This window comes from Podarcis raffonei, chromosome 17, assembly GCF_027172205.1.
Source record: "Podarcis raffonei isolate rPodRaf1 chromosome 17, rPodRaf1.pri, whole genome shotgun sequence".
In the NCBI taxonomy this organism is placed as follows: Eukaryota; Metazoa; Chordata; class Lepidosauria; order Squamata; family Lacertidae; genus Podarcis; species Podarcis raffonei.
In genome coordinates this window covers 37,880,722-37,892,342 of record NC_070618.1, presented here as the reverse complement: position 1 = coordinate 37,892,342, position 11,621 = coordinate 37,880,722, and the positions used below count along the sequence as shown (strand labels likewise).

General features: G+C 47.5%; 1 protein-coding gene across 3 annotated transcripts in view; it reads left to right on the top strand.

The window, feature by feature from the left end:
• Positions 1–435: 435 nt before the first annotated feature.
• SRPK3 (SRSF protein kinase 3) overlaps positions 436–11,621 on the top strand; it is a 33,011-nt gene continuing 21,825 nt past the window's right edge. For 2 of the 3 annotated variants that reach the window (XM_053371980.1, XM_053371977.1), the window contains exons 1-8: positions 436–540; positions 789–876; positions 4,087–4,223; positions 4,769–4,877; positions 6,095–6,182; positions 8,166–8,253; positions 9,603–9,709; positions 10,489–10,654. In XM_053371980.1, the coding sequence (XP_053227955.1) occupies positions 498–540; positions 789–876; positions 4,087–4,223; positions 4,769–4,877; positions 6,095–6,182; positions 8,166–8,253; positions 9,603–9,709; positions 10,489–10,654 (826 nt within the window). In that variant the 5' untranslated portion in view covers positions 436–497. Of the gene's footprint in view, positions 541–788; positions 877–3,235; positions 3,692–4,086; positions 4,224–4,768; positions 4,878–6,094; positions 6,183–8,165; positions 8,254–9,602; positions 9,710–10,488; positions 10,655–11,621 lie in introns of those variants that run through there. The other variant, XM_053371978.1, reaches the window with a different exon arrangement.

Genomic DNA, 11,621 nt, shown 5'->3' with positions numbered 1-11,621 from the left:
AAATTGTTGAGTTGGAAAGTCACAAGAGCCATCAAGTCCAACGCCCTGCAATGGACATAGGACTGCAGTTTTTGAGAACAACTAACTTTCAGGTTCGCCCATCTGCAGGGTGGGATTCAGATAGTGACCCACCTTGTCAGGGTGGTGTTAGCTGATGATGATGATGATGAAGACTGAGCTGATTAGCGCCCCCCATATATATATATATATATATATATATATATATATATATGCATGTATGTTTGTATCTAGCACTTGTCACTCAGACGCTTTAGGAAACTTGCTTTTTAAAAGCACAAAACTGCCATCCGCCTCGCCTTTTCTCTCTCTCTCTCTCTCTCTCTCTCTCTCTCTCTCCCGCCCCCCACCCCACGGAGGGGCAGGCCCAGAGGGCGCTCAGCCTCCTCCCCGCCAGCCTCACGTGGTGGAGCAGAAGCAGCTGGTGCGGTTGGGAAGGGGACGGGCCACGCAGGCGCAAGGGGCATCCCGGAGCCTGGATGGAGCTCACCGGGGCTGGGGGGGCCATGAGCGGCAAGAAAGGTAAAGCGGGGGCGCGCGGCTGCCCTTCAAGTCTGGGGGGCGCGTGCATGGGGGCTGCAGATACATCCTGGGTGGGGGAGGCAGTTGCACGGGGAGAAAAGAGGGGGCGGCGGCAGGTGCAGAGGCGGCGGCCGGGGGGCTTTCCTCTTGCACGGTCGGTCCCTGCTGCTGCTGCTGCTGCCATTTGCAAGCTTGCCTAGGAAACTTTTGCAGGCGGAGCGCTAATTCTCCTCCCTGGCATCCCTCAGGCCCGGGGAACGGCCGCGGCAAAAAGAAGAAGCACAAGAAGGAGAAGGCGCCTCCGGCTCCGCAGGCGGAGAGCGAGACCCCCACGGGGTGAGTGGGGCGCCCAGTGCATCTTACCTCGGGGGGAGGGCGGCGGCAGGAGCGACCCTGCCCCGTCGGGGATGCGTGTGCGAGTGAATGCGGCCGAGAGGTCCTGCTTATGGAAACTGCAGCTCTCGGATGGGGGGGGATCCCCCCCGTTTAGAGGAAGCCGGCATGACTTGGGGGGGCAGGTTTGCGGAACAGGTGCTGGGGAAGCCGCAAGGGGAGTGCGGGGCTGGCTGCGGCTTCTCAGGGCAGATTCACACGTGCATGTTCGGAATCGTGGCTTGAGTGGACGGGCCAACACGGGTATCAATGCCTAAAGCGCCCCGCTTTTCGGGGGAGCCCGTGCAGGCTCTCCGCTGCCAGCCTTCAGGCTGCAAGAACGCCAGTGGCATCTGTGCACGTGTAAGCCACTTTTAGTGTTTGGAGGGTGGAAATTTCAGGAAATCGGTCAGTTTCATAACACGCCTTTGTCTCTGGAAGATTGCATAGTTTGCATGTGTGAATGTCCATCACAGGTATAACGCTATATATAATCTTAAATGTAATTAAGTGGAGGCAGTTTGACTGCAAGTAATTTGGGTGTTGAGAAGACCAAATCATGGTTATGATTTCCATTTCTCTGGCAAGGGGGAAAAATGATGATAAAGCTTCTGCTGCAACTTAAAACATGTGAGCGCTTCTACATTGCTTCATTGACATGTAAAGCAGTCAGGAGAGAAAGTAATTCAGCTTTCTGATGATGAAGGCTCAACCACCAGTCTTCAAGGCAAAACCTGAGTAGGCGTGGCTGTGTTTGCTCACTTTAGGACCTTTACCTCTTCAACAACGATTTTTATTGTGAGCTTCCGGGAGTAAGGAGCTTCGGTTTTTGCTCGTTGTTGTTGCCTAGACAAAAGCCTGTGCCATGATAAGTGTGTTAGGCTTTTAAGAGGCCTCAGTTCATGAACGTGGATTGGGTGCCTTTTGCACCAGGATGGCTGTGACAGACTAATAAGTCCAGATGACTCGAACAAGTGAACCAAGCTGGATCCCTCAATATGTTGTTGGGCTTCTACTTCCATCATCCCTTGGGGCTGATGGGAGTTACGAGTCCAGCAACATTTGGAGGGCACCAGGAGAGGGAAGGCTGCCCCGAGATAAGGTAATTCCTGCCATCATCTGAAATTATTATTATTATTACTATTATTTTATGTATATCCTGCCTTTTTCCCAAACCGGGACGCAAAGTGAGTTACGGATAAAATAGAAACAGCTAAAAGACATGGGGAAAACTTATTAAACATTAATAAAAGTAAAACAATTTATAAAACAGATTTATTAAAAATATAGTTACAATAAAAACATCCCAGCGGTTCCCAAAAGCCTGGTGAAACAAGGAGGTCTTCACCTGGCAGTGCAAGGACAACAAGGAGGGAGCCAGTCTAGCTTCACCAGGTAGGGAATTCCCAAGTCTGGGAGCAGCCACCACCGAGAAGGCCCTCTCCCATGTCCCCACCAAGCGTGCCTGTGAAATTGAGTTTATTGTCTTCCCTTTTTAAGGGGAGTGCCACTTAAAAGTGTGACTGCTAAAGGAGTAGTGCTGGTGCTGAGGCCTTTTTAGAGGAATGAGGCTCCCTGGAAGCCCCATCCATGGGTGTTGGAAATGGTGTTGTAGGTTACTGGGTGGATGTACAATATCTTTTTCTTGGTGCCTTTGGAGAAGGTTGGTTCCGAATCTGAGTCAGATGCCACAAAGAAAAAAAAAGGTTGTTTGGTTCTGTGGGGAACCTAGATCATGGGTAGGCAAGCTAAGGCCTGGGGGCCGGATCCGGCCCAATCGCCTTCCAAATCCAGCCCGTGGACGGTCCAGGAATCAGCGTGTTTTTACATGAGTAGAATGTGTGCTTTTATTTAAAATGCATCTCTGGGTTATTTGTGGGGCATAGGAATTCATTCATTTTTTCTCCCAAAATATAGTCCGGCCCCCCACAAGGTCTGAGGGACAGTGGACCGGCCCCCTGCTGGAAAAGTTTGCTGACCCCAGGCCTAGATCATCTTGCTGTGCTGATTTAGATTGCAGATGGGGATTACATGATTAAATAAAAAAAAGTATATCCACATAGGAAACTAGCAAGCTGCGGCAAAACTGTGCTAAAACTCCCCTCCCATTCTAGGGAGCTTTTAGTTTCTTTTCCATGGGAGAGCAGCCAGCCTTGAGAGAGCACCTGCCGCGGTTTGGTCTGGACCTGGGGCCTCCTGGTGAGCTAGGCCCAGGCCATGCAGGGCTGGCCGCTTCCCCTGGCCGGTCTCATCCCGCTTCCCTCGCCCAGATTCCATTCCCATCCTGGGCGGCAGCTGCCGGGGGCCATGGGGCTATTTTTAACCCCCCGCCCGCCTCTGGTGTCTCTGTGCACATTTGGGCTCTGGCGGGGAGGAGGGTTCTGAGCTCACAAGGTATTAATTCCTCTTTTACTAAGGAGGGGAGCATGTGGACAGATAAGGTGCCCAGCTGCCGGCATGCTTTGCTGAGGCAGTCTTCTGTCTCCATCCCAGGGCCCGTCACTCCAGCCTGGCTTTCACGCCAGAATCGGCAGCTCCCGCCCAGATCTGGGAACTTTGCTCTGAGGAGTATCTTCTCCCTGGGGAAGGCGTCAGGAACAGAGCAGGTCTTCTCCCCTTGCCCTCCCCCCAAATACACACCTTCCTTTGACAAGAACTGGAAGATCAGCAGAGAAAAGGGTGCCAGCTAATTTCATTTTATGCTTGGCCACTCCAAATCGCTTCCCTGTGTATTTTTGGAGATGGGGGAAACGATGCAAGAGGGACTAGGAGGCAGTAGGTATGTCTAAAATTATTGTGAAAGGAGGGTGGTGGTGTTATTTTATTGTGCCATTGATGTGCATGGCGTTTTACAAAACGATATAAACCTTAAAGAGAGGTCCCTGCCCTGAGGAGCTTACTCTCTGAATTTTGACAGAGGGGGAGATGGGAGGTTTAAGAATATGAGCAAATAAAAGTTACAGTTCCTTAAACTTTCTGTTGGGGGGGTGAGAATTAATGCCCATGTGGTTCGTCCTCTCCAGAGGTGACTCTCAGGTTGGAAGCAGGCAAAGGATAAACAGCTGCTTACAGAATTAGGATAAACATGAATTAAAAAGTAAATGACATCATTGGGAATTGAGATGCTCCTGACAAGTCTCTCTTTCTCCCCCCTGCCCCCCCCAACTCTTCCAGGCCACTGAGTCCCTCCTGCTCAGATGAGGCTCCAGGCACCCCTCCAGCACCCCCCCTGCCTTTCCCTGCTGTGATCGGAGGAGGGCAGCTGGGATCTGATGATGAGGAACAAGAGGACCCCCGAGATTACTGCCGAGGTATTTGGGCAATGTGGGGAGTGGGGCAAGCTATTCTTCCCCCAAGCTGGGACAGATAAGGGGCTTTCTGTTCGGAATTGTAAGTGAGGTGGGCAGTACCAGGTGCTGAGAGCTGATAAACAAAGGAAGACTGCATTGCTTTCATACCCTCTGCTTGTTGAGCTTCTAAAGTTGCTCTTGTTTCCAGCAAGACAACCCAGAGAGCCTTGGTCTGGTCCAGCATAGCACTCTTCTATGCCCCTAAAGAATAACAACAAAACTGTTCAATGCCTTTAGAAATTGCCCACATGCAGTACTAGAACATGGGTGAGAAACCTGTGGGCCTTCCAATGCTGTTGAACTACAGTTCCCACAATCCCTGACCTTTGACCAGGTTGGCTGAGGCTGATGGGATCTGTAGTCCTCCAAATGCTGTTGGGCCAGAAGTAACCCACCCCAGCGCTAGGTGCACCATGGTCCAGGGTGGCAATTTGCTGAGCCAGGACGTTCTCTGTGACTCTGGCAACTGGTATAACTAACCTATCTTCCCCTTGTTGCCTTGCTAGGTGGGTATTACCCGGTAAAGATTGGGGACCTGTTCAACGGGCGCTACCATGTGGTGCGGAAACTCGGCTGGGGGCACTTTTCGACTGTCTGGCTTTGTTGGGACATTCAGTGAGTATGGCAGGTGGGGAGGGCAGGGGGCATGCTTCGTTTCTGTCCCCTACCAGAGAATTAAGGAGTGAAGGCTAGTACAATGGACTTCACTTTCCTGAAAAATGGAAAAATCAAAGGCAGCGTTTTCTAACTGGCCAGATTATGGAGCAACAAAGGGAGGCTATGTGAAGCGAGAAATAAGGGAGGAAGAATTAAGGGAAATGGAAATACTCAGGAAGTGATTTTTATACCATATACAGTGGTACCTCTGGATGCGAATGGGATCCGTTCCGGAGCCCCGTTCGCATTCTGAAGCAAACGCAACCCACGTCTGCGCGTGCGCTGGTTGCGATTCGCCACTTTCACACATGCGCGTGACGTCATTTTGAGCGTCTGCGCAAGTGGCGAAACCCGGAAGTAACGCGCTCTGCTACTTCTGGGTCACCGCGGAGCGTAACTTGAAAACGCTCAACCTGAAGCACATTCAGCCCGAGGTATGACTGTACTGTAGATTCCTAGCAAGGAGAAGAAAAAGAGAGGAATGTGCTGAGGGCTTATATGGTCATGATTGTTCTGCTGCTCTTGAGGGCTAGAAGCTTGCTTAAATTTAAACTTGTTGTCATCGTAGTTATTAGTTTGCACAAAAGCCCATTTGAGCCTTTGGAACCACACATTGTGATCATTTTACCCAGTCTAGGTCCTTAGCAGGAGGACTGATAAGGTTGGAAATGCAAATCCAGAGGTTATTCACAGGATTGCAGCTTTTTACCTGTAATTAGGTATTCCAGAGTAGCCAACGTCTTCAGTAAGAGGCAAAGGGGTGGGGGCAGAAACTCAGCCTTTCTTACCAGGCTGCTGATTGTTAAGTACAAAATAATTGATGGGCATAAAGGGATTGCCTAATCTGTGTTCACAGACCCTGGGAAGACCCATGAGGGTGGGGGGGGGGGTCCCCGAGTGTGTGTGGGACAAGGAGAAGGGTGGGCATGGTAGTCAAGTGTCTTAATAGCCTTGCTGTTTCCTACTGCGTAAATCGTTAAGTATTCCCACTTTGCTTTTATGAATTTGTTATTATTTTGTAATCACTACTATGTCCTTAACTTGTTTTATCTGAGAAGTCTTGATGCTCCTGTGGAGATTACAAAGTGGGGGGCAAAATTTAAAACAAAAAATGGAAAGGGGGAGCCAGGACTAACCAGTCCTTTTTTTCTCTGTCTCCCCCCTCCCCCCGCAAGGCGGAAGCGTTTTGTGGCCCTCAAAGTGGTGAAGAGCGCTGTGCACTATACAGAGACAGCCGTGGATGAGATAAAGCTGCTGAAATGTGTGAGTTGTCCTCCTTGCCCATCCCTTTCCCAAGTTCTGGGGGCCCTGTCCCCTCTCGAGGAGTAGTGATTAAATAAAAGGAGAGGAAGTTTGTGAGATTTTGGCATACTTGGAACCCCTTCTGCTTGGGAGCCCTGAGCCATAAACTACCGGTGCTCATGTGTATGGCACTCTTTATTATTTTATCTGATCCCTTGGACAGCCTAGGCTTGGAGTAGGTGAAGCACCCCTACCCTGGATCCATTTGCTCTGTTTACTATCTAGATCCCACCCTTTGCTGTCAGACACAGTGTCTTCTGTTCCCTTAGCCAATCTAATCTGATGCTCTGCATATGACCTGGACCACAACTTCCATCAGCCCCAGCAAACACTGGGTGCTGGTAAGGACTCAGGAGAATTGCAGTCCAATATGTCTGGAGGGCATCCCGGATTGGGAAACAGTGTTCAAAACTCCGATTGTTCTAGACATATTTTGCGACAGGGAATTTCACTAGCACAAGCAGTTTCTGAGCTCTGGGCACGGTACTGCACCTAAGATTTCAGATTAAAACTGCAGAGTGGAAGGAAAGGAGGAGCTTTTTCTGCCTCCCCACTTCCAGCTACTCTCTGAAGACTGGAGAAGAGATTCTCTTAAGAATATTAGGGGAAGGACTAGACCATGTGAAAAAGGAATATAATATTTTAGTTGCAGTTCATTCATTTTCAGCTTTGTGTTCTTGTTCTAAAAAAAGCATGCCTAGCCATTTCGTTGTTGCGTCCATAACCTAGGTTTAAGGTACCATTTAGCTCCTAGCCTTAATATCTCAGTTTCTAACACTGTTAAAAAAGACTGCCTTAGAGCAACGTGAAAAGTACGAGTCTACAGGAGAGCCAACTCGCAGCTATCCAGAGCAGAGAGTTTGGTTTGCTACTCTGACATTTCAAGTAGATTCCTAATAAACATTCCTTCTTCCTCATCCCACACAAAGACACTATTTCCCTATTCTAAACAGTGTTTCTTTGTGGAATATTGTTTGGAAATAATAATGGGTTTGACAATTTGGTTCAACTACTGATGCCCGGCCGTAGGGGAGCCCTTGCCATGGGCATAGCCAAGGGGGGGGCAGCTCCCCCCCATCGAGTAACGAATAGAAATACTTAATTAACTGACCAATCGTGTCATTTCTGCCCCCCTAACAAAAGTCCTGGCTATACCCATGGCCCCTGACATCAGAAATACAGTGGAAGTGTACCCAAGTTGGGGTTTTTTTCAGCTGTGACATCTATGATTTAAAACAGCCTCCCAAGGATGGTTTGCCTGGCTCTATCATTGCTCACTTGTGGATAGGCAAACAAAGGCAGTTTTATTCCAGGGAGCTTTTGGAGACTTATCACTCTTTATGCTGGTTCTGCCTTTAGGGTTTTTAAAGTCCTTTTTCGACTGCTTTGTGGTTTTACTTATCCCCCCCCCTTTTCTATAATGTTTTTATTTAGATTGTAAATCTCTTTGAGTGGATCAGGTGGGATATAAACCCTGAGAATTATTTTTTTTTAAGTGTGATTGGGATTGTACAACTTCATAGTGCAGTGAGGGATTGGACTCCCTCACATTAATAAAAGCTCGCTACGCTTTGAGTACTAGCAGAGATTCTATTGTAACCTACCCATTCTTCACACGGGGCCTTTTTTATTTCTAGGGAGTATTTAAGCATGCCATACTTCACCTCCAGCCACATAGGCCCCACACATCTTCCTTCAAGGTGGGTGGTGGGATTTCAATTAGAAGGATTTGGTTGGATCAGAAGCCTGGCCAATATCAAGGTTTCTTGGAAGGATCCGCCTGCTAGAGTGTCCTGCTAACAAGTTATTTACCACAGATGCTATATCTCTGCATTTTTATCTCTAGGTTGGCAACTGGGGAGGGTGGGCCATTTTGACCCAAGGGCTTCTGTTGATGACTCTGATCTAGGATGTGTCATTTCCCCCCTTTTTTTTACTTTCCAGGTGCGAGACTCTGATCCCTGTGACCCCAAGCGTGAGAACATTGTCCAGTTGATTGATGACTTCAAGATCTCAGGGATCAATGGTGTCCGTATCCTTCCACAAGCAGACCCAGCAAACCATAGGTGCTCCTGTTCAGATTGTTAGGAGCCACTATTGACTTCCAAATGTATGGTTTCTGAAGGTATCTCTTGGATGAATGTCTAGGTCAGGACAAAGCTTTCTCTGCTACTTCTTAGACCAGAATGGTGTGGTTTTTTTGTTGGGGAAACATTCAAAGAGCAGTACCAAATTCTTCACACAGATATAAAGTTTGCATATTCAGAAGAAAGTTGACCTTGCAACCTGGTTTTGTATGCTCAGGAATGTTTTTTCTGCGGAGGAGCGTTCAGTCCTGCATTCTGCCTCCTGCTATATGACATGATACAGTCCAGAGACAGTTGGAGCAAGCAATGAACTTTCTGTTTGGATCAGGCCTATGAGGATGGACATAAACAGTTGCAGTCTGCTTCAGATGATTGTTTTATTGTTGGACAGAGGCACAACTGTTGTTAGGCTACACCCTCCAGGTCATGTCACTGTCGGAAAAGAATCATACATTGGCCTGAGATGAATTGCAATTTATTTTTGCTGGGAATATGTTTGTCTTCCTCCCATGATGGGTGTTTGGAATGTCGCATTTACTGTAGCTGTGCAGCGTCGAAGGAATATATTGGCTAGTAGCTGTGACACTTCTGATGATGACCAGAACCTTCTCCAGTGTACAGACACACACACACACACACACACACACACACACACACACACACACACTGACTTTTTGATAGCTTAAAAATAAAAATTGGTGACTGTGCTCAATGCTATTCCATTTTTCGTAGGAGTTCTCATGTAGCCTCTTAAAAAATAAATGGTAAATAGGTGAGGACATGGGAAAAGCCAGCAAGGCTACCTGTCCTCCACAATTCCCTGCCACATTTAATGAATAGTTCTGTTTCTGTGTTCTGGCTGTGTGCTCCCACAGGCCTCAGCTGGCATGGCCAGTTGTCAAGGATGGTGGGAGTTTCAGTCCACAACATCTACCTTATTTAATTAGACACAAAGCAGCAAGCATGCAGTCATTCCCTGCAGATAATGCTACTCCTGCTATTGAATGAGATGTTCCGGAAAGGAATCCCAGTTTTGTGGTCATGTGGAAAGTTGCATGGTTTTCACACAGTGGCCAGTTGTCAATAGGTGAATGTCTCAAAACATCTGTATTCAGTGTTCTCCTCCTCACTGAACACTGGCACAGTTTCTCTTCCATATCTGATTTTAAGACATTAAAAACACCACATTAGTAATATGGGGAAAATGAGGGTTGTCATAGTGTTCTGATACATCACTCAGACCTAGGAAAATCATTTTAGCTAACTGTGTCTCCTTGACTCGACCTCTGCCCAGATGTCTGCATGGTCCTTGAGGTTTTAGGACACCAATTATTGAAATGGATCATCAAGTCCAACTACCAGGGACTTCCTATACCCTGTGTCAAGAGCATCCTCCGCCAGGTAAAGAGTGGATTTATTTTAAATCCAGTTGGGATCTGTTTGTAACATCAGGATCATTTCAACCCTTCTTTATTTAGGCTGCTTAGATTTAGGTTACTTGTATTATATTCAAAATCACTGGGAGGTTGAATCAAACAAGCCACACAACTTGAGCAGAAATGAAGATGTCTGTATGTTGGGGATGGGGGTATCATATGGTTGAGTTCTTTCTGGAGTATAGTTTTAGACCACCAGTGGGGTATTGCATGTTGTATTGCTTTCCATGAAAGAAAAGAAAACTCCAGTCTCTGCATATGGAAAGCAAGACCAGTGTTTCCCAAACTTGGGTCTCCAGCTGTTTTTGAACTATAATTCCCATCATCCCTGACGGGTGGTCCTGCTAGTTAGGGATGATGGGAGTTGTAGTCCACAAACAGCTGGAACCCTCGGTTTGGGAAGCAATGAGCTAGACCATTGCGGTGAAGGTTAGACTAAAATCATCCATCTTGATGGGAGGGGATTCAGGTGAACAGAGGAGCATGCGTCTATTTGTTGAAGAGAGGCTGGGGCCTAAGGCAGTCATGCCCAAATCTAGTTCTATCTAGAGGCTGATATTGCACACGCGTCCTTCCGCTCTTGAAGAGGATTCTGTATCTTGGGCACATGCACCCGATCCATGGTAGTTAACAAAGTTCCGGGCTCTGAGGTTCCCAGTATAAGCTCTGTAGTTCCTGATACCACAACCTCTGTACTCGGAAACCCTTGAATTCTCCCATCTGATCATGCATCTCCCTTCCCAGGTATTGCAGGGCCTTGACTACCTCCACACGAAGTGCAAAATAATCCACACAGACATAAAGCCAGAGAACATCCTGCTGTGTGTAGATGAGAGTTACGTGCGCCGCCTGGCAGCTGAGGCCACTGTTTGGCAGCAAGCTGGGGGCCCGCCCCCCTCTGGCTCTGCAGGTAAATAGTCACATCCTCCCCATGTTCTTTTAATCTTTATAGTGGCACATCTTCTTTAGAAGGAAGAGGGTAATCCCCGGCTCCATTCTCCCGCCTACGTTAGACAGGCAAGACCAGGGGTTGGCAAGTGGAAAAGTTAGAGACTTTAGCAAGAAGTCAAGGAAGCATCTCTTTCCAATTAACTTAATAACTAATTTTAGTGTAGTAGTGCCTGTGTTTGCATTTACTGAACTGTGACTAAATTTTAAATACCCAGTGAATACCCAAGACACCTCTACATCGTTCCATCCTTATTACATACATCATGATTATTATCGGTCTATTGCGATGTTTAGCTGGTGATATATCGCAGTGTTGACAACCAAGTATTGCCCAACCCTACAAGACATATGGGTGAAGTTTGATTGCAGGAATCAGAGTAGTAGGGAGAGAGCCAATAATACAAGTATAGTGATGCTAAATAAATCAAATTGTCCAGGGAATCCTTGGCAAAGCATAAAACAGGAAAAACTTTGACTGAATTGTGGAGTGGGATAGAGGAGAGTCAACTGGGAAGATGTGCAGAAAAATTGAAGCTACAATGGTTCATGAAAGGCTAGTCCCCTAGTTGGCAACTATTTACTGTTTATTTACTACTTTAATACGGAGATTGCAGGCATACACACAGGGTTGCTTCCTATGTAAATCCTACTCAAGAGTAGATCCACTGAAAATAATGGACCTAACTGAAGCATAGCTCTGTTAATATAACTGAGTTGGATATAACCTGCACTCTCCCTTTGCAAGTGAATTGTCAGAAAGTTGCACCGCTCTTGCCATCACTTTTCCCACCCAGACTCTTGCCTCTCTGACTCAGCAGATGGAGGACCCGGCTGGTGCAGTTGCTGATCTCCAGACAGCAGCCTTAAACATAGTGCAGGAAGAGTGCGTGTGTGCATGCACATAATTGAGTAGAGCAGCTCTCCCC